General features: G+C 54.2%; 1 protein-coding gene across 2 annotated transcripts in view; it reads left to right on the top strand.

Annotated features, from left to right (window-relative positions):
* Positions 1–2,005: 2,005 nt before the first annotated feature.
* The window catches only part of STX1A (syntaxin 1A), a 54,599-nt gene continuing 31,367 nt past the window's right edge, over positions 2,006–25,237 (top strand). For both annotated transcript variants that reach the window (XR_009966993.1, XM_062630438.1), the window contains exons 1-3: positions 2,006–2,113; positions 14,191–14,268; positions 15,458–15,557. Coding sequence is in view for 1 of the 2 variants with exons in the window: in XM_062630438.1 (XP_062486422.1) it covers positions 2,084–2,113; positions 14,191–14,268; positions 15,458–15,557 (208 nt within the window). In the remaining variant the exon portion in view is untranslated. The remainder of the gene's footprint in view (positions 2,114–14,190; positions 14,269–15,457; positions 15,558–25,237) is intronic.

Genomic DNA, 25,237 nt, shown 5'->3' with positions numbered 1-25,237 from the left:
AACTGCAGCCAGCGGAGAGGCCCCCTGTGCACAGGGCACAGTGCTTCCCTTTTCCCACAGCAGTCAGGTGCCTTTCTGGTTGCATTGCCTCAAGCACTAGCAGTGCAGTTTCCCTTCCCTGCTAACATCACGGTCTTGCTCACTGGTGTTCCTGCTTCACTGGAGCTTGGTTGGACACCTGGACATGGGCAGTGTGGAGACAGGAGTCCTGTCCTTGGAAAAGCAATGGCGAAGCATCCTCTTGTTGTTTGGGTAGGTGAGATTGTAGATAATACTGGCTTTTCAAGGCAACTTTTTAATGACTGCTGACAGGGAGAGAAGCATTTGAAGTTATGTCTGTTGGCATCATCTCTGCTCCCTGAGCATGGGGAGGAGGAACATGCGGCTTGTGACTGTCAGACATGCCACAGTCCTCCCCTTGCCAGCGTCTCCTGATGGGCATGGGCAGCATGGGCCATGAGTGCTGCGCTGAGGCTCCCGCACAGGGAGCTGGGGCAGAGGAGCCCATCTTAACCAGCTCATCCCTGCCTTGCCTCCAAGATCCTGCCTCTCTCATGGCACAGGACTTAGCCTGTGTTCTTGGCACTGAGGAAGGCTCCCTCAGCACTGCTGCACTCATTGCCTCCAGTCTTCGCTTTCCAGTCTATTCTTTGACATACTACTTCTGACAGCTGCTTCAGGATCTCTGTTCTATGCTTCCAAAGGGAACAGTATCCCTGAAGTGGCAGCAGTGGATGCAGAATGAATTAACAACTCCAGGTGGTTTCTGAGCTGCAGCTAAGCTGCAGGTCTTGCTGCTCCACTCCCATGTCATGGGGAGCCTGGCCAAGCTCTGGGTTTCAGTTGTGTCCATGCCGTCAGCCTTGCTCAGGGCCAAGGGCTTGCTTTTCTCTGCATTGCTGGTGAGGATTAATGCTGGATCTCCTCACTGTGCATTGCTTGAGCTCTCCCAGCAGCAGTTGCTGTCCAGTCTCTCCTGATGGAGGCAAGCCCTCAGGAACAGCAGGACTGATCTTAGACCAGCCGCAGCACCCACCAGCATCCTGCAACCTCTGCTCAAAATCCCGTGGTAATCTTTCCTGTGTAAGTGGAGCACGTGCGACTCCTCCGGCTGCTCTGCTGCATTTGCGGTTGCTGTCAGCTCTTCACTCACCTGAAGGCTCGGCAGAACATCAGGTGCTGCAGGCACAGGCGCTGCTCAAACCAGGTATGCCTCTGAGTTTTGTTTCTTTGCAGTCCCTGTGGCTTACAGCAAGAAGGAAAAGCAGCCTGAGCCTCCTCTGCTTGGTCCCTCCATCTCCAGGGCTTGTCCGGGGCTGTTCTCCCAAGAACCCTGGAGATGCCCATGCCTCAGTTGTTAGGATCAGAGGCGGCTCTGCCCATTGTGTCAGCTTTTGCCATACTTGCAGTCTCTTGCCGTTTTCATTCTCTAAGATGTCAGGGCCCCAGGCATCTTGGCTTTCCCACAGAGACATTTAAACCCGCTTAGGGTTTGCTGAGGCCATTTCTTATTGAGATACAGGCTTCTGGTTCCAGGGATTATGTTCACAGAGGACCATGGGAAGAGGTCTTTCTGAAGGCACTTGTATTTGGATGGCTGGATGTTTTGCAGAGAGCATGAGTAAGGTTTTCCTGGGACATCCCTGGCAGTGTTCAAGGCCAGGTTGGACACAGGGACTTTGAGCAAGCTGCTCTAGTGGAAGGTGTCCCTGCCCGTGGCAGGGGCTGGGGCTGGATGAGCTTTAAGGTCCCTTCCAACCCAACCCAGTCTGATTCTACGCTGCCATTCTCACCTGGTTTAGGACACAAGGGCTGCTCCTGTGCAAAGCCACCCCCTCAACTGCTGGCTGCGGAGCCTGTGCCAGGAGCGTTGGGAGGAGGGCGAGGCCCGACTCCCGCACCAGGAGCACCCCAGCAGCGGCCACCCCGTTGATGCTGGGCCCATCCAGGGCTCGCTGTCAGCGGCGGCCCAGGGGAGGCCCGGGTGGATTCTCCTCCCCCGCCCCGGTCCCGGTGGCGGCCCCGGCTCCGCGCACGCGCGGCTCCCGCCCCTCCCTCGCGCACGGCCGGGCGCAGCGGCAGCATGAAGGACCGGACCGGGGAGCTGCGCGCCGTGAGTGGGGGGGCGCGGGGGGCCGGGGCCGGGGCTGGCACCCCTGAGCCTCGCGGCGACGTCGGGGCCAGAGCGGGGTTTCCCCGGGCATCCCCCGGGCTCCTCCCGCTCCGGTTCTCCCCCGGGGCCGGGCGGCTCGGGCGGCGGGCGCTGGCCCGGGGGCACCCATCTGCCCCGGGCACCGGGGGGCTGAGGGCCATACCCGGGATGTTTATGATTGCAGGCGGCGGGAGGGCGGCGCCCGGCGGGGGGGTGCGGGGCTGCGGCGGGAGCTCCCGCGGGCAGCGGGGCCGAGCAGTGCCGGAGGCCCCCGATACCCCCCTTTAGCCCCCGTTACCCCCCGGGGCCGCTTCACGCCCCGGCCGCCCCCGTTTGCTTTTTCATTCTCCGGGCTCCGCTGATGTCATCCGGGCTGGGCAGAGCCGGGGCCGCGGCGCCCCCGGGGGGGCACCCGCCTCGCTCGGATCGCCCTCCGCAGCCCCCCGCTGCCGGCGTCCGCTCGGCTCCCGGTGCGGTGCCCGCGGGGTGCGCTGGGAGGCTGCCGCGCGTCCCGGGGGAGCGCCGGGTCCCGGTGTAACCGCGCAGTGTCCCGGGGGCGCGGGGCCGAGCGCTGCAGCGTGTGCGGGCAGCGGGGATGCGCGGGGGGGGGTGGCAGAGCTCGGAGGGCCAGGGCGCTGCTCCAGCATCCCCCCGCCCGGTGCCATCGCCCCGCGCTCACTCTGCTGCTTTCCGTGGTTGGTTTGGATGACTTCACGGTCTGCCCGGGGAGGAAGCAGGGTCTGTCATCGCCGGGGGGGGGGGGTCCGTGTCGAGCCACGGGTGGGGAGGTATCGATGGATGCCCGGGTCGGTCCCCACAGAGACCCTCATCAGGGAGTTGCTTCAGCCGGGAATTTGGCTCCATCTGGAAAACCCCAGGAGGATGGAACTGGGATGATGCCAGCACGGGGCTCAGCGGTGGCTGTTGGGGTGAGGGGTGGTTGTTGGTGCTGAGGGATGGCTGTCGGGGCTGGGGAAGGAAGGGGCTATATAAAGAACTGCAACCCCCCCCCCCCCCCCCGCTCAGCCTGGAAGGCATCCAGACAGGGGGCTCTTTCTCCACCAACAGCACAGGCTGTGTAATAGGATTGGAAAATAGGCTTTTTAATAATAATAATAGTAAAGATGAGCCCCACGAATGTCCTCTTGGCAGCCAGCGCTGGCTGGGAAGTGATGCTGTGGGGTATTTTAAAATCTCTTCATTCCTTTAAATACATCTTGAGAAAAATAAGACACGTTCTTGCCTCACTCCTGCTGCTGATCCGTATTCGTCAGCCTAATGCTGGAGGGTGCAGCATCCTCCTGAGGGCTCCCTGCTGCATCCGGGGGCTCCTGGGGATGAATGGGTGGAGTCCAGTTTGGAGCATCCGGATGCCCCAGAGCTGAGCGGGTGCCCATGCTGGGGCAAAGCCTGTGGGAAACATGGGTTTCCAGCCTTGGTGGTGGCAGTCAGCTGAGAAGAGCCGGATGCTGCAGTGGACAGAGTATGGGGCATATTGGGGCAGGTTTGGTTCATGCTGCCAGCAGCCAGCCTCACCCACAGCCTGGGCCAGTTTCTTCATGTTTTAATACAGCTTCTAAAATATGGCAGGAATGATCAAAAGCAGATTAAAGCCATTGCTGGAGCTGAGGAGGGGGCGCAGGGTCTCACTGCTGTGCAGAGCAAGAGCTAATGGGATGTTTAAAATGGTACTTGAAATTCAAAGCTCTCATCCTGTGTCTTTTCTGAACCTTGGGGCTCTGGTTGTGTTCAAACTCGCTTAAGCTTATCTCGTGCCCTGTGGGGAGGAGGGTTGTGGTAGTGCCCCCAGCCCTGCACCAAGCTGGGGACAGGAAATTCAGCTTATGGCTGAAAACCGTGCTCCTGATGTGGAGGCAGCACAGCAAGGCCTGGCTGGGGAGGGTGCCTGGAAGGAGAGCAGCAGAGCTTCGATGTCAGCTGCATGTGGGTAGGTGCCACAGCTTTGGCCATGGGTGGTGGTTTCTGCCCATCTGGAGTGGGGCTGGAGCTGGTCCCCTTCCCTGAAACCCACAAAAGCAGCCCTGCTGCTGCAGGTGTTGGTGACAGAGCAGGGATGGGACAAAAATTACCCATAAAAGAGTTCATTTTACTTTTGGGACAGTCTCTAAGCTGCTTGTCCCTGTGCTCTGGGCACCTGAAATGTCTTTATTTAGGCTCTGCTTGTGTTGTGTGCTTGGAAGCTTGAGGAGGGTGGTGCTGAGGCTGCTGCATGTAAAAAGCTGTCAGCAGCTGCAGATGGGGGAAGATCCAGAGCTCTGCCGCCTGGGCTCAGCCGGGCATCCCAGCTGGGTGCTTCAGGGCTGTGAGTGGCCTGCGCAGCTCCATCCTGCCTGGGCAGTGTCAGAACAGTCTGGGTGAGATGTCAGGATTTCAGGGTGTGAGACGGGTCCAACTGGTGAAATAACGAATTATGTTTTGAGAGAGAGTGGGAGGAGGTGACGTGTGCGAGTGTCATAGGATCACAGAGTGGTTTGTGTTGGAAGGGACCTAAAAGCTCACCCAGCTCCAACCTCCTGCCATGGGCAGGGACACCTTACACTGGAGCAGGTTGCTCCAAGCCCCTGTGTCCAAGCTGTCCTTGAGCACTGCCAGGGATGGGGCAGCCACAGCTTCTCTGGGCACCCTGTGCCAGCGCCTCAGCACCCTCATGGTACCACATTTCTCCCCTATGTCCAACCTCATCCCACCCTTGTCCAGTTTAAACCCATCGCCCCTTGTCCTGTCCCTGCAGGCCCTGCTCAAAAGTCTCCATCTTTCCTCTAAGCCTCCTTGAAGTCCTGAGCAGCCACAGGAAGGTCTCCCTGGAGCCGTCTCTTCCCTGGGCTGCACAGGCCCAACTCCCTCCCCTTTCTCCACAGCAGAGCTGTCCCAGCCCTCGGGCCGTTTTGGAGGCTCCTCTGGACCCACCAGGTCCATGCATGTCTTGTGCTGGACGCAGAGCTCCAGGGGGTCTCAGGAGAGCAGAGCAGAGGAGGAGCATCCCCTGCCTCGACCTGCTGGTCACGCTGGTGGTGATCAGCCCAGGAGACATTTGGCTTTCTGGGCTGCAAGCGCACACTGCTGGGCCATGTCCTGGTTGTCACCCAACAGTATCTCTGAGTCCTTCACAGGGCTTCTCTCCATCCAACCAGCCATCCATGCATCCATCCATCCATCCATCCATCCATCCATCCATGCATCCATGCTTCCCTGCAGTCTGTGCTGGTACTGGGGATTGCCCTGACCCAGGCACTGGACCTTGCCCTTGGCCTGGTTGAACTTCATGAGGGTCTCACAGACCCACTCCTCCACCAGCCTGCCCAGGTCCCTCTCATGCCACCCTTCCCTCCAGCCCATCGACTGCACCACTGCGCCGTGTCAGCTGCAAAGGTGCTGAGGGTGCTCCTTATCTTGCTCTGTCAGTGCTGAAGGTGTCAGGCCGGCTGTGGAAGTGGCATTTGGCAGTTGTTGGTTCCAGAGTGCCCTGTTTCCAGCAACACTCAACTCCTTGTGCTTGCTCCGCAGTGCTGAAGGGAGAGGATGCCAAAGTGTTGCAGGCTGCTGCGAAATGCCTGCTTGGGCCAGGACCGGGGGTTTCGAGGGGACGCAGGAGCTGCAGGGTTATGGGGCTCGGTGGCTGGGTGGACCTGGATGGTTTGGGTCAGGGTTGCTGTCGCTCGGGGAGCTCCACACACTTGGTGTTGCTGGTTGTTAGAAACACGTGGCTGGTGATTTCAGGAGAATGGACTCTGCTGTTGGCAGTTCACACAGCCAGTGAGCAGAATTACCAGTAGTTCTCCAGTTCTGCTGACTGCAGCAGTCACTGGGCTCAACTTGGGTGGGGAAAGACCATTTATCAGCTGGCAGATCCTCTCCCCATTCTCTACCAGACAGTGCTCACCTGATGTTTTATCTTGCAATTGCATGGTGGAAGTGTTCCTGGAGATGGACACTGCCCACATCATGGGTTTGGGTGCTGCAGGGAGAGGTTTGGCAAGGCCAGTGTCCAGGCCTGGTGGGTTTCAGTGGTGGTGGAAGCTACCCCAGCGTGAGAATGACCTTCCCCACAGAGGTGACAGGAGAACAAGGACAGTTTGGCCTGGAGGCCCCGCTTGGGTCCCCAGCACAGACCTTGTGTGATGGGACCGGTCGTCTGCCTAAGACTGGGTGGCTGCAGAAGTATTTGTAGGACGGAAGCCTTAGCAGTTGCTTGCCACAAAGCAAGCGTAGCAAGTGATGGGCACATTCCTGGTCACCGTCCAGTTGGGTCTGAGGACTTGCCTTGCTCAAATGAGTGTTGACTGAGAACAATGCCTCTGGGATTTGAAGAGTTGCTCTTTATTTCATGTCTACCTTCTGTTTCTCATCATACCTAGCTTTTGAGTAGGGAGGTGGTTCCCTGCCCACGCCAACAGGAGAGGCATGAGCACAAACCCAGACCCACTGTTGCACGTCTCCAGCTTCCGAATGATTTCCTGGGCCCCTTTCCTCCTGCGCCCGTTCTCCTCTCTGCTGGCCGTTTCCAAGGGCCTCTCTCCAGCAGCGTCCATGTCCGTGTGCTGTGCTGTTCCGCCCAGTGACTGACCCCATCCCCACTCCTGCCTCCACGTTCCAGATTCAAGCACTGCCTCCTGCCCACGGGAGCCGTGGGGAGGTGTGTGTTAAAAACAGGAGGGTGCAGGAAGCAAGGTTGGCTCCGGGTCCAGCTCTGTGGATCCCCGTTCTTCCCTCCTGCAGAAGCTGAGATCTGCAGCGCGGGCACTGAGGACTTGCAGCCGGAGCTTGCTCCATCCCCTGCTGTCAATAATCCTCGCTGATGATGCCTCTCTTGGGGGCACAGATGTGAAGTGGAGCACGGTTGCTGTTCGCAGCAGGAGTCGAGTCTCCTTGGTCTCCATCTGGGCAGTGGGGCTTTGCCAGAGCCACCCTCCGGTGCACAAGTGCCTGCTGACCTCCAGAGACAGATACATTTGCGTATTTAGCTGCTGTCTTCTTTCCTCTTTTAACCCTCTTGGTTTCCTGGTGTGTTCTCAAGCTCTTCTGTTCAACTAAAAGGGTCACATAAGTCGTTCAGCTGGTGCGTGGTGGCCGGTGGCTCCGTGTCGTGTGTCTGCAGCCCGCACAGCCGCCCGGACCAGCTCTGCCTTGACATCACTATGATGCCGAAAAGCTGATTTTCTGGGGGCTGAAAAGAACAAAGCTGCTGGGAAAGGCTCTGACCACTGAACCGAGCCTGGCCCGACCGTGTCTGTGCCATGAGCATGCTTCTCTGGGACAGGGGAGCCGCTTCACTGGCTCCCATATGCTCATGGATAGCGGGATGGGATGAGGTACAGTGAGACCTTGCTCCTGGGGTCTGCTGGGCCTGTCAGCCGGGCATGGATGAGGGACCTGGGGGGTTCAGTCTGGAGAAGAGAAGGCTCAGGGGGGGACCTGATCGCTGCCTACAACTGCCTGACAGGAGGATGGAGCCAGGAGGGGCTGGGCTCTGCTCCCAAGGAACAAGGGATGGGACAAGAGGAAACGGCCTCAAGCTGCACCAGGGCAGGTTTAGATGGAGCTGAGGAACAATTCCTGCCCCAGAGGGTGCTCAGCCATTGGAACAGGCTGCCCAGGGCAGGGCTGCAGTCACCGTCCCTGCAAGTGCTCACACACCGTGGAGACGAGGCCTCAGTACCATGGGTTAGTGGTGGCCTTGGCAGGGCTGTGATAAAGGTTGGACTGGATGAGCTTGAAAGTCTTTTCCAGCCTGGCTGATTCCATGATCCTGTGGTGGGAGGTTACAGAGGTGATGTGCAGTGAGTCTGCAACAGCTGCCTTGATGCTTTTTGTCTGAGATGCTTCTCTGCTCCCCAGCAGTTGTGGGGTCCCCGGTGTCTGCTGGGGAGCAGCTCCAGGTCTAGTGTGGGTGGGGGCTTGGTGCTCACACTGAAGTCAACCTGACTGCACAGAAATGCTCCTTGCCTCCCGAAACCTGGTGCTGTGCTGGGGATGCCAGAGAGTAATTGAGAGGTTGGGTTCACAAGCCATGTGTGTTGGCTGGGCGCTGGATGTCTGAAAGCGCTCGAGCCAAAGGGGTTCAGGCCAGTGCCCGTTGGTTTAATTGCAGGTGTCTTTGTGCAGGCTGCTCGGGAGCTGTACAAATGTTTGTTTTGCTGTTTATCTCCCCGTTAACAAGATTTCTCAGGAAATATGCAAAGTGATCACTACAGGCAGAACATGTACAGTCAGGCTCATTAGGCTAAGTACTGTGATAAATTGCTACTTCCAGAAAATTACGTGGATTAGCAAAGAGGAGGAGAGTGAGCCCGAGTGGAAGATCCGGGAGGATGGAGTGTGCAGCAGTGTCCTGGCTCCAGGCGGCCGCGGGGTGACCTGAACAAACTTGCAGCAGGGGATGGCTGGATGTCCTTGGAGCGCAGCACCTGCGGGGTTATCCTTGGAGGAGATCATGGACGGGGAGGCAGGCAGGAAAGGACGCTGCGGGAAACCGGTGCTGTGTCAGGAGCAGAGCAGGCACAGAGCCAGCGGGACCGTCGGGGCGAAATGTAAAAGGAGGCAACTTTGGAAGCACAGGGAGCAGAAAGTTTTGCTGAGCTGGAAGGCAGGGGAAGAGGGCAGGCCTGGTGTGCCACAGGGCTGTGCCTCTGCCTTCGGGGGCTAATGGCAGGGCTGGTGTCTGAAATAGGAGTGCTGCCTTGGCCCCCAAACGGGGGAGCAGATGATGGGTGCGAACAGAGGATAGGCTGTGGCATGTGGTGTGTCAGGGGCTCAAAGGATGGTTTGTGTTGGAAGGAACCTTCAAAGATGACCAGTTCCACCTCCCTGCCACAGGCAGGGACACCTTCCACTAGAGCAGCTTGCTCCAAGCCCTTGTGTCCAGCCTGGCCTTGAGCACTGCCAGGGATGGGGCAGCCACAGCTTCTCTGGGCACCCTGTGCCAGCGCCTCAGCACCCTCATGGTACCACGTTTCTCCCCTATGTCCAACCTCATCCCACCCTTGTCCAGTTTAAACCCATCGCCCCTTGTCCTGTCCCTGCAGGCCCTGCTCAAAAGTCTCCCTCTTTCCTCTAAGCTCCCTTGAAGTCCTGAGTGGCCACAGGAAGGTCTCCATGTGCAGTACTTCTGCTGTGATGTTTACTGTGGATTTTCTTGTTTTAAGTGTTCCTTTTTACCTGCCATTGCTATCAGGTTTTCCATCAAGTCCCGTCAGACTTTCAGTTTGTGAACGGCTGTTCATTTCATTTTTCTAGCAGATGTGCCTTCTGGGAGGATTGGTGTCTCACCTGATGGTGCTGAGGTTCCTTTCTATGGCCTAGGCAAGAGCACCAGGGAAATGTCATTCCCACTGAAGCATACATAGCCATTTGAGCAGCTTGGTCTAGTGGAAGATGGCCCTGCCGATGGCAGGAGGGTTGGAATGGTGGATCTCTGCAGATCCCTTCAAAGCCAACATGTCCCGTAAGTGTCTGTGTGCAGTGCAGCCTGGTTTGAAGGAGAACTGTTTTGTGAACTACCATGATTTTCATGTGTTGATCCTCTCCTGGTGACAAGGGCCGTGTGATCTCTGATGCCCCCTGTGCTGCCTCCTCTGCCCAGGGCTTCCCTTCGCCTTTTGCCAGCAGCTTGCAGTTAGTGGGAAGTATGGTACGGACGTCGTGGTCACCGCTGGGCATCATCGGAGCTTGACAGTCAATTTGGTAGATACAAAAGCATGGTGGTGATCGTGGCAAAAACCTCTCTTGAGTGCTGACCCTTGTGAATACGTGACAGAGGGGAGAGGAGAGTGTTGTGGCTGCCACTGCTCCTGCTGCCCACGTGGAGCTCTGCTCTGCGCAGAAGCCGTGACAGGGATGGTGCCACCGTCAGAAGGGTGTTGGGGTGAGTTTCAGGTGAGTTAAAAGCCTGTGTGCTGGTGTTCACCCCGATTGTCCTTTAGCCATGGCTGCAAATCTGTAAAGTGTTGGCTGTAAAGTAATGGTGCCTTTCTGGTAGATCATAATCCGTGTTCTAGAGCTATGGGAGGAGGTCAGTGAGCTCAGCCTTGCCCTCTGCAGGGCTGGTGGCGTGTCTTTCACCTCTGTCATTTGTTCTTAATAGTTCAGTGGAATTTTACCTGCCTGCTTCTGAAACTGAGCTTAGGAATTGACCATGGCTCTGACAAAAGGCTTGGGCTTCGAGCCAGAGGGCGGGAACGTAATTCTGCAGCAGTGAAAGCCAACACCTAAGGACAAAACTCTTGGAAATCTTGCTCTCCCTTGCACTGCTGGTGTTGGGAATTGGAAATGCCTGCTGGCTCATGCAGGTGTTGCTGAATGCTAAAGTCATTTGTGCCTTGAACTTCCATTCATCAGGAAGTTGTTAGTGGGAGGTATGGGCTGCTTTGGTGACTATTAGGATCATAGAATCATAGAATTATTCCGTTTGGAAAAGACCTTTAGGATCATAGAGTCCAGCTGCTAACCCAGCACTGCCAAGTCCACAGAATTGCTGCTCAGTGGCTGAGCCCGTTGCTCCTCTGCCCTGGTGCAGCTCTGCTGCCTGCACCCGCTCCGCAGGTGGGTCTGGACACGGTCACATTCATCTGCAGCACTGACAGAAGAGGGCAGGAGCTAAAGCCTGCACAGCCATTGCTGAGCTAACAGAGAGCTCACTGCGCCCTGCTGCAGCTCGCCCTGCCTGTCGCCTCCTGCTTTTTGGAAGAGAGCAGGCTCTGAGTCTGTTCAGTTGGTTTGTGTTCTCTGCTGTCTTCCTGAAAGCGCCTGCAGAGGGAACAGGGCTGGTTTGAACCAGAGGGATGGAACCTGCTCAATAAGTAATTTATTAGCAGTGTGCTTGTTACAAAACCCACAGGAAACCCCTGCACCATCTTCCCATTCACTGGCCTGTTCTGCAGGGTGGGTAGAGGAGGGTACGGCACTTCTGCTCAGCCTCCTCTTGGGGTTTCAGCCCTTGTGGAAGAACACCTTTAACCCCGCGAGGCCCTGGCAGAGGCTGGAGCAGCTCTGGCTGACCTGCCCTCCCCATCCTGCTCCCTGTGCTCTGCAGCACCGGGGGCACCAGGGAGGCAGTGGCTCCCCGAGCCTGGCATGCCGCCTGCTGCTGCCTGCTGCTGCCTGGCCCCTGCGGCCTCGAGAAGTCAACCCTGCAAAAGAAGGGTTATCCTCACCTACGCTGTGTGGGGGGTGAAAGCCCAGAGACCCTGAGTCCCTGGTGCTGGCTGAGGGTGCCTGAGGCAGGAGTGGGTGTCATAGAATCACAGCCTAGTTTGGGCTGGAAGGCACCTTAAAGCTCATCCAGTTCCAAACCCCTGCCACGGGCAGGGACACCTTCCACTAGGGCAGGGTTGCTCTGGGCCCTGTTGATCAAACCCCTCTTGCTCTTCTGCCCTGGACATGCTGGTGGCAGAGCACCCGTCCCCAGGACCAGTGAAGTGGGGGTGATCAGCACTGCCATGCGGTACCTATATCAAAGCGGGCAACACCAGTGACCCACCAGAGCTGCAGGGCTTGTTACCTGCTGTAAGCCGGTTTTAGAGGCAGGCTCTAGAAAGGTGCTTAGACTTGCAGCTTTTTGCTGTGGCTGTTTCCTCTCTCCCTTTAAGGAGTCTTGGTGCAGCCTTTGCTGCCTGAGGTTGCAGCGTGTGTGCCTGGTGGATGCAGAGATGGGGTATGCAGAGATGGAGGATGGCCATTTTGGCAGCTGGGAGCACTGGGAGTATGATGCGCTCTGTTTGCTTATGTGGCATTGGGACTGCATGCTGCTTGCCTGTCACTGGCAAGCAAGCCCAGGCTTTTGAAGGCTGTGAATTATTTGCTGTTTGTGTTAAGCAGCACCAGAGGGTAGCTTTGACCTAGATCGGAGCTTTCCATGTGGCTTTGAAAACCTGGGATGCTCACAGCTGGGATGCAGGAAGCCAAAACGCTGTCGGCTGAGTGGACATTTTAGGTGTCCTTAGGAAGGGTATTTTGGTTTTGTTTCTGCTTTGGCAGCAGTGTTTGTGAAAACACTTCAAGCCAGGGTGAGAATGCCTGTGAGGGCTGGCAGTGTGCCTGGGCTGAGCTGCGGGATGGACAGAGATGCTGGGAGCATCCTTCAGTGCCTGCAGCCTGGTGGCATCTCCTCCCCCTCGAGTCCTGCTCAGCCCCTCAGCCAGTGCTGCTGCTCTCCTGCGCAGGGTATGGTGTCGGGGGTGGCGGAGCCCCACGACCAGCCTGACGCTGTGTGTTGGAGGCGGCCGTGGCAGGGAGGGTGTTCCCAGTGAGGTGGGTTGGACAGATGGTGCCCGGAGTGACACGTGCCCTCCAAAGCAGCCGGCTCCATCTCTGTCATTTCCTCTTTGCAGGGCTCCCAGCTGGGCTTTTGTGCTCCTCGTGCTGTGCACAGTGGGGCAGTGCCACGTCCTGCCCTACATAGCCATCGCCCCACCAGTGCATCAGCGCACTGCCGTGCCCCAGGGGCCAGCTGCCTTCACATGAGCAGAGCACTTAGACAAGGTGTGCTGTCGTCCTGGCAATGCCAGAGATGGACAACTCGCTGCCGTGTCTTGGGGTTTGGCCCATGTCTACAGAGCCCTGCTGCTCTGTGAGGAGCAGGAGAAAGATGTCTGTGGATCTGATGGCAAAGCAACAGACAACACAGCTACTCAAACCCCGACAACAGGCACTGCAGCCACTCCAACCACAGTGAAAGACACTGCAGCTGCTCCAACCCCAGTGACAGACACTGTGGGTGTCCTTCACTCAGTTGAAGTTGTCTTTCACTCAAGACCTCAGGTTAATGTTGCTGAGGTCCATCAAAATCTAAATGCACCAACCCTTTTCTGGGCTGGTGGCTTCTGCTGTGTCCCTGCCGTACTGGGCAGGCAGCTCCTGCCTGCTGACCCCAGTGCGGGGGCCTGGTTGTGGTCAAAATGGACAAACTCTGGACTCCTGGTTTCTTTGTGTTCACAGAGTGGTGGGGTGAGGACAGCACCGCTCCGGCTAATGCTTGTCAGGGTGAAGTTTTCACTGGAATCATGGTAGCTCTCCAGTCTTGGTATCTTTGGTTAAGCATTTCACTTAGTGGTTACCAAAGGGTGCCATGAGCAGTGGTAAGGCTGAAAGCTGAGGTCTCCCCTGGGTGACTCCCCAGATCAGTCACCCAAAGTTGAAACGACAATTTAAGGGGGAAGAATAGATATTTCATCTGACTTATCTCAAGGTGAGCGCCATCTCTCTGGAGACCACACTGACAAGCTCTCTGCAAAGTGTGGAGGGGCTACAGGGTGACGTGTAACCAGCTGCGAAACGTGGTACGGTTACGAGATGAGCAGAGACAGTTCTCTCTCTTAAATCTTCTCCATTCCACTGGTTCCTTCTCCAGTGAAGGTGGAGTAAAGGGAAACTTTTCCACCCCATTAATTTTCCCTTTCCCTCCATTATGTATCTGTTTTGGATAATACTCTTTTAAATGTCACCTTATACAGAGGACTGTAATTTTTCTTTCTCCTGTGATCTTGTGTCCTCTGCCTTGCTGGGACAGGAGGTGTTTTCATTTCTGGTGACAATGACACACATGCTTCAGCAGACAACCCCTCATTTGCCTGCTGTGGCTTTACTAGTTCTGTTGTGTTCTCTGTTCTCTCCCACCTCTTCTGCACTCTGCAGCATCCCTTGTGCTTTCTCCGTGCAGCATCCTTCACATTCTTCCATTGCAGCGTTCCTTGTGTTTCCCAGCATTGCTGTTTGCAGAGGCCTTGTGCTCACGCACAGCCGAGGATAGCTCATAATGTTACCCAGCTGTGTAAACACATGGGTGTCCCTAGCAGTGGTGTTTTGCATTGTGCCTTTATTGATGGAGCTGGCCGTCCGCTGCTCTCTTGGTGTCCGTAAGTGCTCTGGTGCCTGAGGTGTCCCATGCCGTGGCTGGCATTTGCCCCAGCTCCTGGGAGCAAGTGAGCAGAGGAGAAGGGGAAGGTGCCCTTGAGGGGCTCCTGAAGTGGAGTTGCAAACTTGGCAGGAAGCACTTGTTGATGCCTCTCTTCGTGTCGTTGCAGGCGAAGGACAGTGATGATGATGATGAAGTCACCGTCAGCGTGGACCGGGACCGCTTCATGGATGAGTTCTTTGAGCAGGTGAGAGGGTTTATTTTTTCTCCAGTGTAGCTCTAAAGTGAGCTCAGATCTTTCTGTTAGCACTGGAGGAGGCTGTGGGGCTGTGGTCCAGGCTCCCACTGCCAGCAGGGAGCAGCAGTAGACGTGGGGAGGGGTCCCTGCCCTTGCTGATGCTGCTCAGCTGGTGCTGGTGGTCCTTGGGGGTTGCACTCAGCGTGCCAGTTAGCAGGAACCAGGCTTCCGCGCAGACCTGAGGCTGTCTTGGGCTTACCTGGCCCTATGGATGCTTTGCTGCTCTGTGTGCTCCTCCAGACACAAGTGGGGCAGTGGAGCCCAGGAGCCTTGAGCTGCCCAACCTCCAGCCTGCTGCTAAAGCTGACCAGCTCCCAGACTGCTCCTGGAGGCATCTCTGCAGAGTAGCAGTGTCTGCATGGGATTGGGTTAATTTTGTACTCTCGTTACCAAACAAGAGGTTGTCTTCTGGCATGTGGGTGGCTGTAAGATCTGCATGCGGATTTTTAGCACGCCCTTAGCATGGCATGTGTGTAGGGGGTGTTAAAATGTATCTGTGCAGGCAATGAAGTGGGGAATGAAAAATCTCATATGCAGATGGAGGAAAATGAGCAAAGTTGTGGTGTGAGTCGAAGGAGAAGACAGAGCTGGAAGGTGGGCAGCCCAGCAGGCAGAGGGCACAAGTAGATGTTCCCCTTTCAGCAATACGGGCATGTCTCCTGGTTGAGAAGTACAGGGAAGATGCCGGCATGGATTTGCTGGCAGTCGTGGCCTCCCTGGCCTGTGGGATGAGGGTCAAACTGGGCTTCTCAACCCCTGGAGCAGAGAGCCATGGGGGACTGAGCCTGTCTTGTGCAGCCTCAGTAGTGCTCTCCATGCAGAGGTGCAGTGTCTGGGCATCCGTAGTTCTGATGCTAATTTAAACAAACCCTGAATGTTTCTCACTGCATCACAAAGAATATAGGACACAGCCTGTATGACATTGTTGTGACTGCAGAGCTGCTGCTGTGATGTGGAAGGGCTGTTTTCACAGTGGTCCTACAGTTTGAGAATCCAACTGGAAAATACTTGTTCAGGAGGATGTTTGCTGTGGTTCAGATGTGTCATGGTTGCTTTGGGATAGAGGTTAATAATCCTTCCCCTTCCCAAAGGCACCGGTATCTCACAGGAGACCTCTCTGGTTTTCCCATCTCCACAGGTGGAAGAAATTCGAGGGTTCATTGATAAGATTTCAGAGAATGTGGAGGAAGTGAAGAGGAAGCACAGTGCCATCCTTGCCTCGCCTAACCCCGATGAGAGTGAGTGAGCTGTGAGCTCTGGTCCCCATGGGCACATGGCTGCATGGGGCTGGGCCACTTGTGGGGTGGATGGAGTCAGGCAGAAGTCCTCGTCTTCAGTGGCCATAGCTGGAAAGCCACCAGCTGCCAAGGTGGCTGATGGCCAGGGTGAGGAAGGGCTCGGACCTGTGTGGGGAGTTGGAGGGATGGCTGGTGACTCTGGTGTTGAGAGGTGGTGAGGGTCCGGAGAGGCTGCTGGAGGGAATTCCTGAAGGGTGGAGGATGAAAAGAGCAAACGGCTGGTTTTGTGCTGTTGGCCATTGTCTTGCCCCAGGTTGCCTGGGGAGGGGATGGGGAAGAGGCAGCAGTTAGGGAACAGGCTGAGCATCGCCTGCTTGGCCCAGGAATGGTGCAGCTCACCTTTGAGTGTGCGCTTGTGACCCGACCTTCCTTGTCTTGAAGGACATTTTGCTACTGGCTGGCTAGAGTCTGTCCCTTCCAGGGCACTTGTCTCTAACTGTGAGTTGTTTCTGAAGCTCCCAGGAGGTTGCTGTGCACACATTTTCTTGTGTCCAGCCCTGGGACAAATCAATAGATATTGAAAATTGCTTGGAAGAACTCGGTGCTTGCAAAATTGTCTCATCCTCCCCTCTCCTGGCAGCTGCTCCTCAGCTAAAATGTACTTGGCCAAGCCTGGAAATGAGGGATCTTCTCAAGGAAATTCACGTGTCTCAGACTGCTGACAGTGATCCTTCAGGCTCTGTTAAACTGCACTCGCACTGTAAGGTTTTGCAGTGTCTGTTTGGGTGTTTTCAGAGAAGAGCTGTCACTGCTTTGCCTCTGGCTGTTGGGCTCATACGGCGTGCACTAGCATAGGGACTGCTCGGGGCTGAGCCCCAGCTCAGGCTGCAAGGGGCATTTGTGGCCTAAAAGCATAATAATCTATTTAAAAGTCTGAGATCTGCAGTGAACAGGATACAGTGACATTGGCATGACTTGCAGAAGCATCCAGGACGTTGGAAGTCCTCATGGTTTTGTTTTATGGTGTTACCTTGCCTTGATATCATAGAAAATTCAGTTTATAATGCCAAAACCTGTTTGGGCAGTGAAATAAGAGCCCACACCTTGTTTAAAAATGAGTGTTTTGTACTATTGTGGTGTGTCCAGGAGGTGCTGGGTCTGATGTATCAGGTGGGTCTGATCAGGTGCTCAGTGGTAGGTACGCTTGTGGAACTGCAAAAACACAGCACTGCACCAGCTACTAAGAAGGAGAAAAGTAACTGTTAGAGCTGAACCCAGCACGTAAGTGGATGATACCTGTGATGACAGTCAAGGCAAGACATTGCTCTCTGCAGGGGGAAGGTTTGTGCAGGATTTGGGGTGCTGCTTCTCCCCCCTGGAGCACCTCAGATACTTATTAGTGATCTTTGTGCACTGTAGCATCATGTGAAACTTTCACTACAAGATGATGGCTAGTCACCCTCCAGGGTATCAAAAGAAAGGCACAGACTTCTCATTCTTGTCTGGAAGCAGATGTGCTCTGTGTGGTGCAGCTGAGTTTGGTGTGAGGTTGTAGCTTCTCCTTAAGCACCACTGGCAAGTCCCTGCTGCAGCTGGAGGACCTTGGAGTGGGGCTTCAGAAGATCAGGGCAGAGCTGGGCTGGTAATTTGGGAAGCAGATAAACAGTGGTTGGAGTTGCTCTTGGAGCACTGAGTGGAGAGAGGGAGGGAGGGAAGAAGGGAGGGAGAAGGGGGAGGAGAGAAGGATGTACAATGTCTGCTGGCTGAATTCATTGCTGCTTTTTCAGGGTCACTGATAGACTGCAGAGGTACAATCCTCCTGGAATCTGTTTCTTAAATGCTAAGGCAGATGTAAGCTCTTGATGCTCTCCTGCACGTGTTCTTGCATAAGAAGGTGAGGTCCAGGTGTCTGTGTGAGACCACCCTGTGTCTACCTACCTGCCTGACACAGGGTGAAGGTGCTGGGCTGGACCCATGTCACACAGAGAGCTCATCCCTCCTCTCCCATCCCCTCCCTTCCTGCTGATCCCTGTTGTGGCTGCACAGACTGTTCCTGGATCCATGCTGCCACTGCTGCCTAGGCTTATTTTGGTGCCTGGTGGGTGGGCAGCTGGCTGGCTTTGCCATCATGCCGGTGAGGTGACAGCCCCTGCCTGCCTGCCTGTGCTTGCAGCTCCAAGTTGGGCAGCATCATGTCAGGATTGGATGGGCTCAGAGTGGCCAAGGGGCTGTATTCCTCCTTGGCTGCTGCTACTTCTGAGTTGTATTCTTGGTAAACCTGTTCCTAAAGTCCTTCCTGGTGAGCTGCTGCATCTGTTGTTGCTCCTGGCACTTGCGGCAGGCTGTTCATCCTCAGTCCTTCGTCTGAGCCACTTCCCAGGGGAGGTGGCTTTGAGTGGCAAGTTGCCAGCTGGAGAGGAATGAAGTAATGGTTTTGTTGGGGTGTTTTTCTGGGGTGGTTGGGAAGGACTTCTCTGCCATTCGCCTCCTCTCTGTCTTGCATCCTCCCTGTGCCCTCGTCGCTGTGTTACGTGATGGATGCTGTTCGCTGAATAAATTGCCCCTGGGAATGTAAATCTTCAAATCAAAGTCGTGTCTTTCAGCCTGTCAGCTCAGCCCATCTCCACAGGCTTCAGAAGACCCAATAAATATTTCAGATCTGGAAGCAGTCCCATTATGGCTCTGCACCAGGATGGATGGGGGGCTCAGTTCCACGTACACTTGACCTCCGGTTTCATATTTTAAGCTGTGCAGACTGAAGGTGGTGGCTTTAGGCCCAGGTCCTGGGTGACTTTGTTCAGGCTCTCCATCTGCTGGAGAAGGTTTGAGTTATTTAGAGAGTGGTTTCTGTAATTCCTAGCAGAGAGATGTGCCCTCACCTTGGGGCTGGTGCACCATGAGAGACTGGAGGTGCTGCTTGCACAGGCAGGAGAGGAGTATCTTGAAACTGGTCTTGTCATCATAAAACCTCTCTCCCAGCACTGGATACCCTGGCTGCCAGCCCTCTTCCAGTTTCTCCTCCACATCTTTATCAGCTGGGGTACATCGTTCTCAAATGTGGACACCCAGACTGGCTGCAGCACTCAAATCTGTTCGCTCCAGAGGACAACACGGCAGAACCTGGAATTCTCCATTCTGACCTGCTCCCAGGGGTGCAGCACGATGCTTTCCAGCAGACCTCATGCAATGCCAGCTTTGCAGCTAGATCTCAGCCTTCTCGTGCTGAATCTCCATTGTCTTGGTGTTGATGCGGGGGGATAATCTGTTATTTGCAGAAATGAGTTTAGGAGGGCTGATATGAGCAAGCCATAAATCCTGTTACTGTGCTTTGCAGGATTACTTTGGCACTGCTGCATGCTGTGGCATGGGGAAGGCTTTCTAGGGATGCCAAGTGCAGGGGAACAGCCAGGAGAGAAGGGCAGGGGTGCAGGCAGGACGTAGAGGAGGGTGGCCAGGGGTCCTGTCATTTCCTGGGTCCCCAGCATCATTCTGAGGGCACTGCTATAACAGGGGGCTCCTGCTGTGCTGGGGGAGGAGTGTCCAGATCTACAGCTAACTTACTGCTAGTTGAAGATGTCAGGGGTGGTGTGCACAGCTGTGTTCCAGGTGGAAGGAAGGGGAGGAGAAGGATTTGATTAAAGTGCAGATTTTAGGCAAGTGGTGGGAGCAAGCAGGAGGATGCAGCAGGAAATCCAAGTGCTGAAGGACCCTGGGAGGTTTTACAGTGTGGAGAAACAGGCGCACAGCAAGAAGTGAGGTGAGCTGGGTCTGCTGGAGGAGGAAGGGCAGGTGCCTGGCATGGGTGCTGTTGACAGGGCTTGTTTGGTAAGCAGTCATGGGCCGAGGAGTAGAGGCTGTGGCTTCAGCACAGGAGACTTTATGCTAGACGAGGCTGGAGTTTGTTAGAAGTGGCTGCTCTTACCCATTGGGTTGTGTCATGTCCAGGCTGTGATAGTCAGAAACGCAGAGTCCCTGGTTCTGCTCTGTTGGCCTCTGGAGTGAACAGATGCTAGTGCTGCGGTCAGTTGGGGTGTCCACAGTTTGAGAATGATGTGCCTCAACTGATAAAGACGTGGAGGAGAACCTGGATGAGCGGCCGAAGGGCTGACGGCCAGGGTACCCAGTGCTGGGAGAGCAGGTGCAGGGAGCAAAGCCCTGATGGTGTCAGCAGCACCAGGCTGGGCAAGACCAGCAGGAGAGTGGGTTTGATGTCAGTGTAGGTGGCTCGCCGCTGGGATGGGGTGCCTGTTGCATCCCTGACAACTTCAGTGGAGTCACCGTCCATGGAAGTGTTCACAAACTGTGCAGATGCCCTCAGTGCCAGGGGTTAGTGGTAGACTTGGCAGTGCTGGGGAACAGTTGGACTGGATGAGCTTAAAGGGCTTTTCCAACCTGGCTGATTCTGTGATTCTATGACAGTGTGGCTGGAAGTTTGTGAGATACCTGCAAACTTTTTACTTCTGCATAATGACCAAATAAAGACACCTAGAATCAGACTGTAGGATAGTGCAGGCCAGTTGTGCTGGCCCAGTGCACAGCAGTGGGTCTGTGGGGCTTGTGTGTTTGCACCGAGAGGGGCAGAAACCACTACGCTCAAAGAGTGGCAGATCAAGGAGAATGCTGAAAGTAGAGAGAATCTCCACTCTTGGCTTAGAGACCCAAACTGGTATCTTACCCTGTACTCAAAAATAGTGTACAGGAGCGTGGCCTAATATTGCAATGCAGTAAGGCAAAAAATATTCTTGGGGGAAGGTTTGGAACAGAATCCTGCTCCTTTTTTAAAAGGCAGTTAGCAGCGTGCTGCTGTACATTTAGATTGCTGCAATAATCAAGTGTTTGAATCATAGAATGCTGCTCCAAAACTTCTCAACGCTCGTTTTAGGAGAAAATACTCAGACAGAAAGTATCTCCTGTTTTCCTGCAAGCTCCCCCCCCAAAATCCCAGTGTTTTATGCCTCACAACACCGCCCACCATCACCATGTAGCTCCTGCCTACTCTCCTGACAGGACACGTCGTGCCAGCCCCCTCTGCCTGGTCCCTGCCCACCACACTCCTACTGCTCCCCTGGTTTGCTCCCAGGGGCTGCTGCCCGCCTGCCTGCCCCTCGGCACTGCATGTCCTGCTCGGTGCGTGGGTGCAGCACCAGCTGCGTGCGGGTAGATGCCAATAGCGGTTTCTCCGCAGCCAGGGAGATGATGGATCCGCACAGGGGGTGCTGCTGCCCATTTGCCCTTACCTGGGAGCCCCGCAGAGAGCAGGGTGGCCGGGGTCTGCCTCCTAGCAAGTGCCTGGGAGCTGCCAGCTCCAGCCTGTGCAGGCAGAGCCGCGCTGCCTGCCCAGAGCTGGCTGCCTGCCTGGCAAGGGCTGATCAGCTCCATTGGCAGTCGTGAGGAACACAAACATATATACTTCACCAAATACACTTTGACAAAAACATATACTTTGTTATGTCTCTCAGTCATGAGAGAGAATCAGCTGTCAGCTAGGTTCCCATCCGTTACACTCAGTCCTTTGATTCCTGATCGTGACAGAGACACGTGAGACACGATGTCTCATGGTTGGACCATAGACAGCAGTTCCATATTGTTAATAAAATAGCAACTGTTATGCACATTGAGGGATGCTAGAGTTTTATTCTCACTACTACTACTCATGTTGTATACATTCTCAGTGCAATTAGCACACAGATTATAAGCACTAAAAGGGTTACATTTGATAGCAGCAATACTAGCATTGGCTATAGTTACTACATCTTATTCCATTTGATGTTATGCAGACAATCGTTTATAGCTTTTTCCTGACAAACTGGTTGTCCACAGATGTATTCCTGGGGAAAACGTTGAATTAACTATGAAGGCAAGGTTCATTCAGTTCCTTCATGTCTCAGGTGTAGTTATCTTGTCTGCAAGGTCTGGTGCTGCTTTTCCACCTCCAGCGCACAGGCAAGATGTCAGTCCTTTTCAGATACCTTCCTGGGGTAATGGCATCACCCAAAGTGGCCATAAGACATATGAGGATGGCTAGGTTCTGTAGTGTCTGTAAAACACAAAACTAAAGCATAATAATAGCATTCTCTCAAATAGCATTTATTTGCAGGGACATAGTCCCATTTTTCTTGTCTGGATTTAATCACTGATACTGCATTTTCTTTTCCAGTGGCAACAGTTTCAGCCAGTTAGGGTGGGCTGTTGGGTGTTTGGACCCAAACTTTAGCTCCACTATTCAATTGGTCAGTGGATCCAAATCCACAGTTCCCTCGAGCCATACTTTTCTGTGGGGCTTCCCCCTTGCTCACTTGCGTTTTCAACACAGGCAAAATTGACATTTGGGCAACATGGTTTCATGGCTGCATGAAGATATCTTGATCTCCACTAGTCAATAAAATCACTTTGATCTCCCCATGATAATCTGAATCGGTGATGCCCCCAAGTATCTGAATACCTTTGATGGCTAAAGCGGACTTTGGGGCTATCAAACCAAAGTAACCTGATGGAATATATTCTCCCATACCAGTATCAATTACACAGATGCCTCAGGTATTCAGTCTATGCATTTGTAAAACTTGCAAATCTCATCTGGAGTTGCTTAATAAGGTGCCAAAGCTCTCTCCTTTATTTTCCAGTATGTGAAGGTCTCTGCTGCTGTTAATGGCTTTATTTGTAAACTAGGAGTAGTGACCCTCATTCAAGGGTTTCCATTTCCCCAGTGGGTCTGTTGTTCAATATATGTAGAGCTTCACACAAATGGTCTCTCCACGTGTTTGATTTGCCTCCCTCCTGTAGCAGCTTGGCTTTCGCCACAGAATCATGGACTCACAGAGTGGTTTGGGTTGGAAAGGACCTTCAGAGATCATCCAGTCCAGCCCCCCTGCCATGGGGGCAGGTTGCTCAAAGCCCTGTCCAACATCACACTGAACACTTCCAGTGATGGGGATCCAGTGAGTGGGAGCCAGATGTGTGGGACCAACAGGGGCTTCAGTTTGATGTTGAAATCATCCCCTATATGGTCCTGGGTGTTCAAATTATGCTTCTCACAGGAGTCCCCATTAGAATCTGGGGGGTGCTGGAAGTATTGGCTTCATGCCCCACTTCCTGAGTGGGCTCATGGTGCTCGCTATTCAATGAGGACTTTGGGTACATTGTGAGATCTCTTTGCCAATGATCCTGTCCCCAGGAGAGGGGTGCTGGATGGCAGTGCTCCAGGAGAGCAGGGGGTGACGGCAGGTGCATTTGGGATGGAAGCATGGCTGTACCGTGTGAGGAAAGCTGTCATGTGTCCAGGGCTCACCCTGTGTAGGGCTTGGCTGGGGGCTTGACTGGAAGCTTCTCTTCAAGCAACTGCAGAACCTCCAAGCATGTGAAGGGACTGCTGTGGCAGATGGTGATGGCCAGATGACGTCCCCATCTCTTTTGGCTCTTATTTCTTACAATCCCAGTGTTAGGAGGTCGGACCATGGGTTCTCCCAGCACAGCCTCGAATTAAGCATAAATGAGAATTTCTCTGACAAAAGAGGGGTATCAGAGTGTCTGCAAGTACCAGTGGAGTTAAACAGCAGTGGAGAACCTCCACATAGCTTATGAATGCTGATGGGAAGCAAAGTGGTGACGAGCTACGGTGTTGCAGCAGAAACACCCTAACCTGAGACCTTTGGGTTTTGAGAGGTGTTTAGTTTGCATTTGGCTGTGGGAATGGGGAGAACTATTGTGGTTTCAGGCAGGATGGCTGCAGAGGCTCCAGCCGGGCAGCGCTGGGTTTGGAGGCTTTCAGAGGAGAGTACACGGCCCTGGTGCTTCCCTTGTGGTGATATTTCTGTACCCATGGCCTTGCTGACCTGCCTACTGGTCCTGCTTCAGTTCCTGTGGGTCCACTGGGGAGAAATGCCATCTGGTGACAGGCAGCGTACACCTTGAGCTTGCTTTGAATGCCATCAGAGCCTGCTTAATAGGTTTAAGCTTCTTGCAGTCTCTTAGCACTGTTACTGAGCTCCCAGGCCCCACAGAGGTGGAGCATAACTGTATTTCCCTAACTGAGTTATCAGATTATTAGCAAAAAATGCAAATAGAAGAGTTGCTTTGATTGCAAGTAAGAAAACGTGTGTCTGGGGAAGCATTCTGCTGTGAGCACCCTGTGGCAGAAAATGAAGGGGCAGGCAAGGCCAAATAATTGTCAGGGAAAGAAGATAAAATGCAGCTGGGATGTGGCCTCCTCTGATTTCTGGCCTGGGGCTCTCCCATGAATGATTTTTCTTCTTAATCGTGTGAAGTTGTAGCTGTTAGAAGCATTCACTGAGTCACTTCATGAGGGTACCTTCTTGTAGAAGAGCTCACAAACAGTTAATGGATGATTAATTAGTTTTAAGGTAAATAATTAATAACTGGTGTAGGATCTAACTTGGCTTCTGATCTGTAAATACTGATGTCTGCACAGCTGAAGCGTGTGGGTCTGGGTATCTGAAGACCATCTTGTGTAGATACTATTTATTACTTGCCTCCAGCTCTTTGCAAACCATTTCTTTTACAGTTCTAATAAGAAGAGTAATCCATCATTCCTGGCTCAGATAACTGCCAGAGGTTGTCATGGCTGGTAATGGCACTTAGCTAGTAGTGGTTTTGACCTGGAAATCTACCGTAACTCTGCATGGGAAGGGAAGTACAGCTCATGTGCCACATACAAGCTTGGCACTGAGGAACAGAGGAGATGAAGACCTTCCTGGTGTCCCCGTACTGGTGGCAGTGCCCAGGGGCAGGCTATGGAAATAGGAGCAAGATGTGTGTGGTGCTGATGGTCATCAGCAAGAGAAGTCGTACAGCACAGAGGGGAGATGCAAAATGGCACCGAGATGTTGCACCTTGTGTTGGAAAGGGGGTAAGCATCTCTGCTCTTGTTTTTTGAGCTCTCTCATGCTCCTGTTAGTGGGGCTGAACGGGGTTGCTTGGTTCTGAGTACAGCCATGTTGTGACAATATGGATGAGAAGACTCTTCCCCAGGATGAGGTGAAACCATTTATCCATGCCAAAGTGAAACCTCATACCCTGGAAAAGGTGAAAGCTGAGAGGAGAAGCGTGGGATGAGTGAGAATTCTGCTCATTTGTTAACTAGCATTATTCCACTTTTTCTCTGTGGTGAGGGATCTCTGTACCAGGTTCACTCTCTGCCTTAGAGAAGAGCACTGGTATTCTGTCCCTGTGGTAAAGCATGGTGGTCCCTAATTCAAGCAGCCTGCTTCTGGAGGGCTTTGTATGTACCCAGTTGTCCTTAGAGCCCTCCATAGAGCCCTCTGTTTTCTCCCCAGTTAGAGGTGGAGGCCGTTAGGAGAGACACATTGACCTCATAATCCCCTATAGCAGTTCCTACCCAGACCCAGGTGGGTAGTGTCTCTCCTCCCTGCCACTAAGTGCACTGGTGAGTCAGAGAGCTAGAAGGTTGTCCCATGGTGGATCCCATGGCAGTGTTCTGGGCGGTTGTTGGCAATATGTGCTACTGTCCCCACATAGGGGACCCACCCTGTGGGCCCCCTACCCATTTCCTGGTCCTGTGTGAGACTGGTCAGATCAGAGATGTTCGTTTCAATGCCCTTGATGTTGTTTTAGTCTTGTTTTGATGGAAGCTATCTCCAAAGCAGCTGTTGAGCGGGAGTCTGAGGGCATGCACAACACTTCCTACAGCAAGGCTTCTTTGC

The sequence above is a fragment of the Pezoporus occidentalis genome, unplaced genomic scaffold (assembly GCF_034315485.1).
Source record: "Pezoporus occidentalis ecotype Australia unplaced genomic scaffold, CSIRO_AGI_Poc_V1 ctg351, whole genome shotgun sequence".
Classification (NCBI taxonomy): domain Eukaryota; kingdom Metazoa; phylum Chordata; class Aves; order Psittaciformes; family Psittacidae; genus Pezoporus; species Pezoporus occidentalis.
Note: the sequence above shows the minus strand (reverse complement) of the source record. Positions and strands in the feature narration are given on the sequence as shown.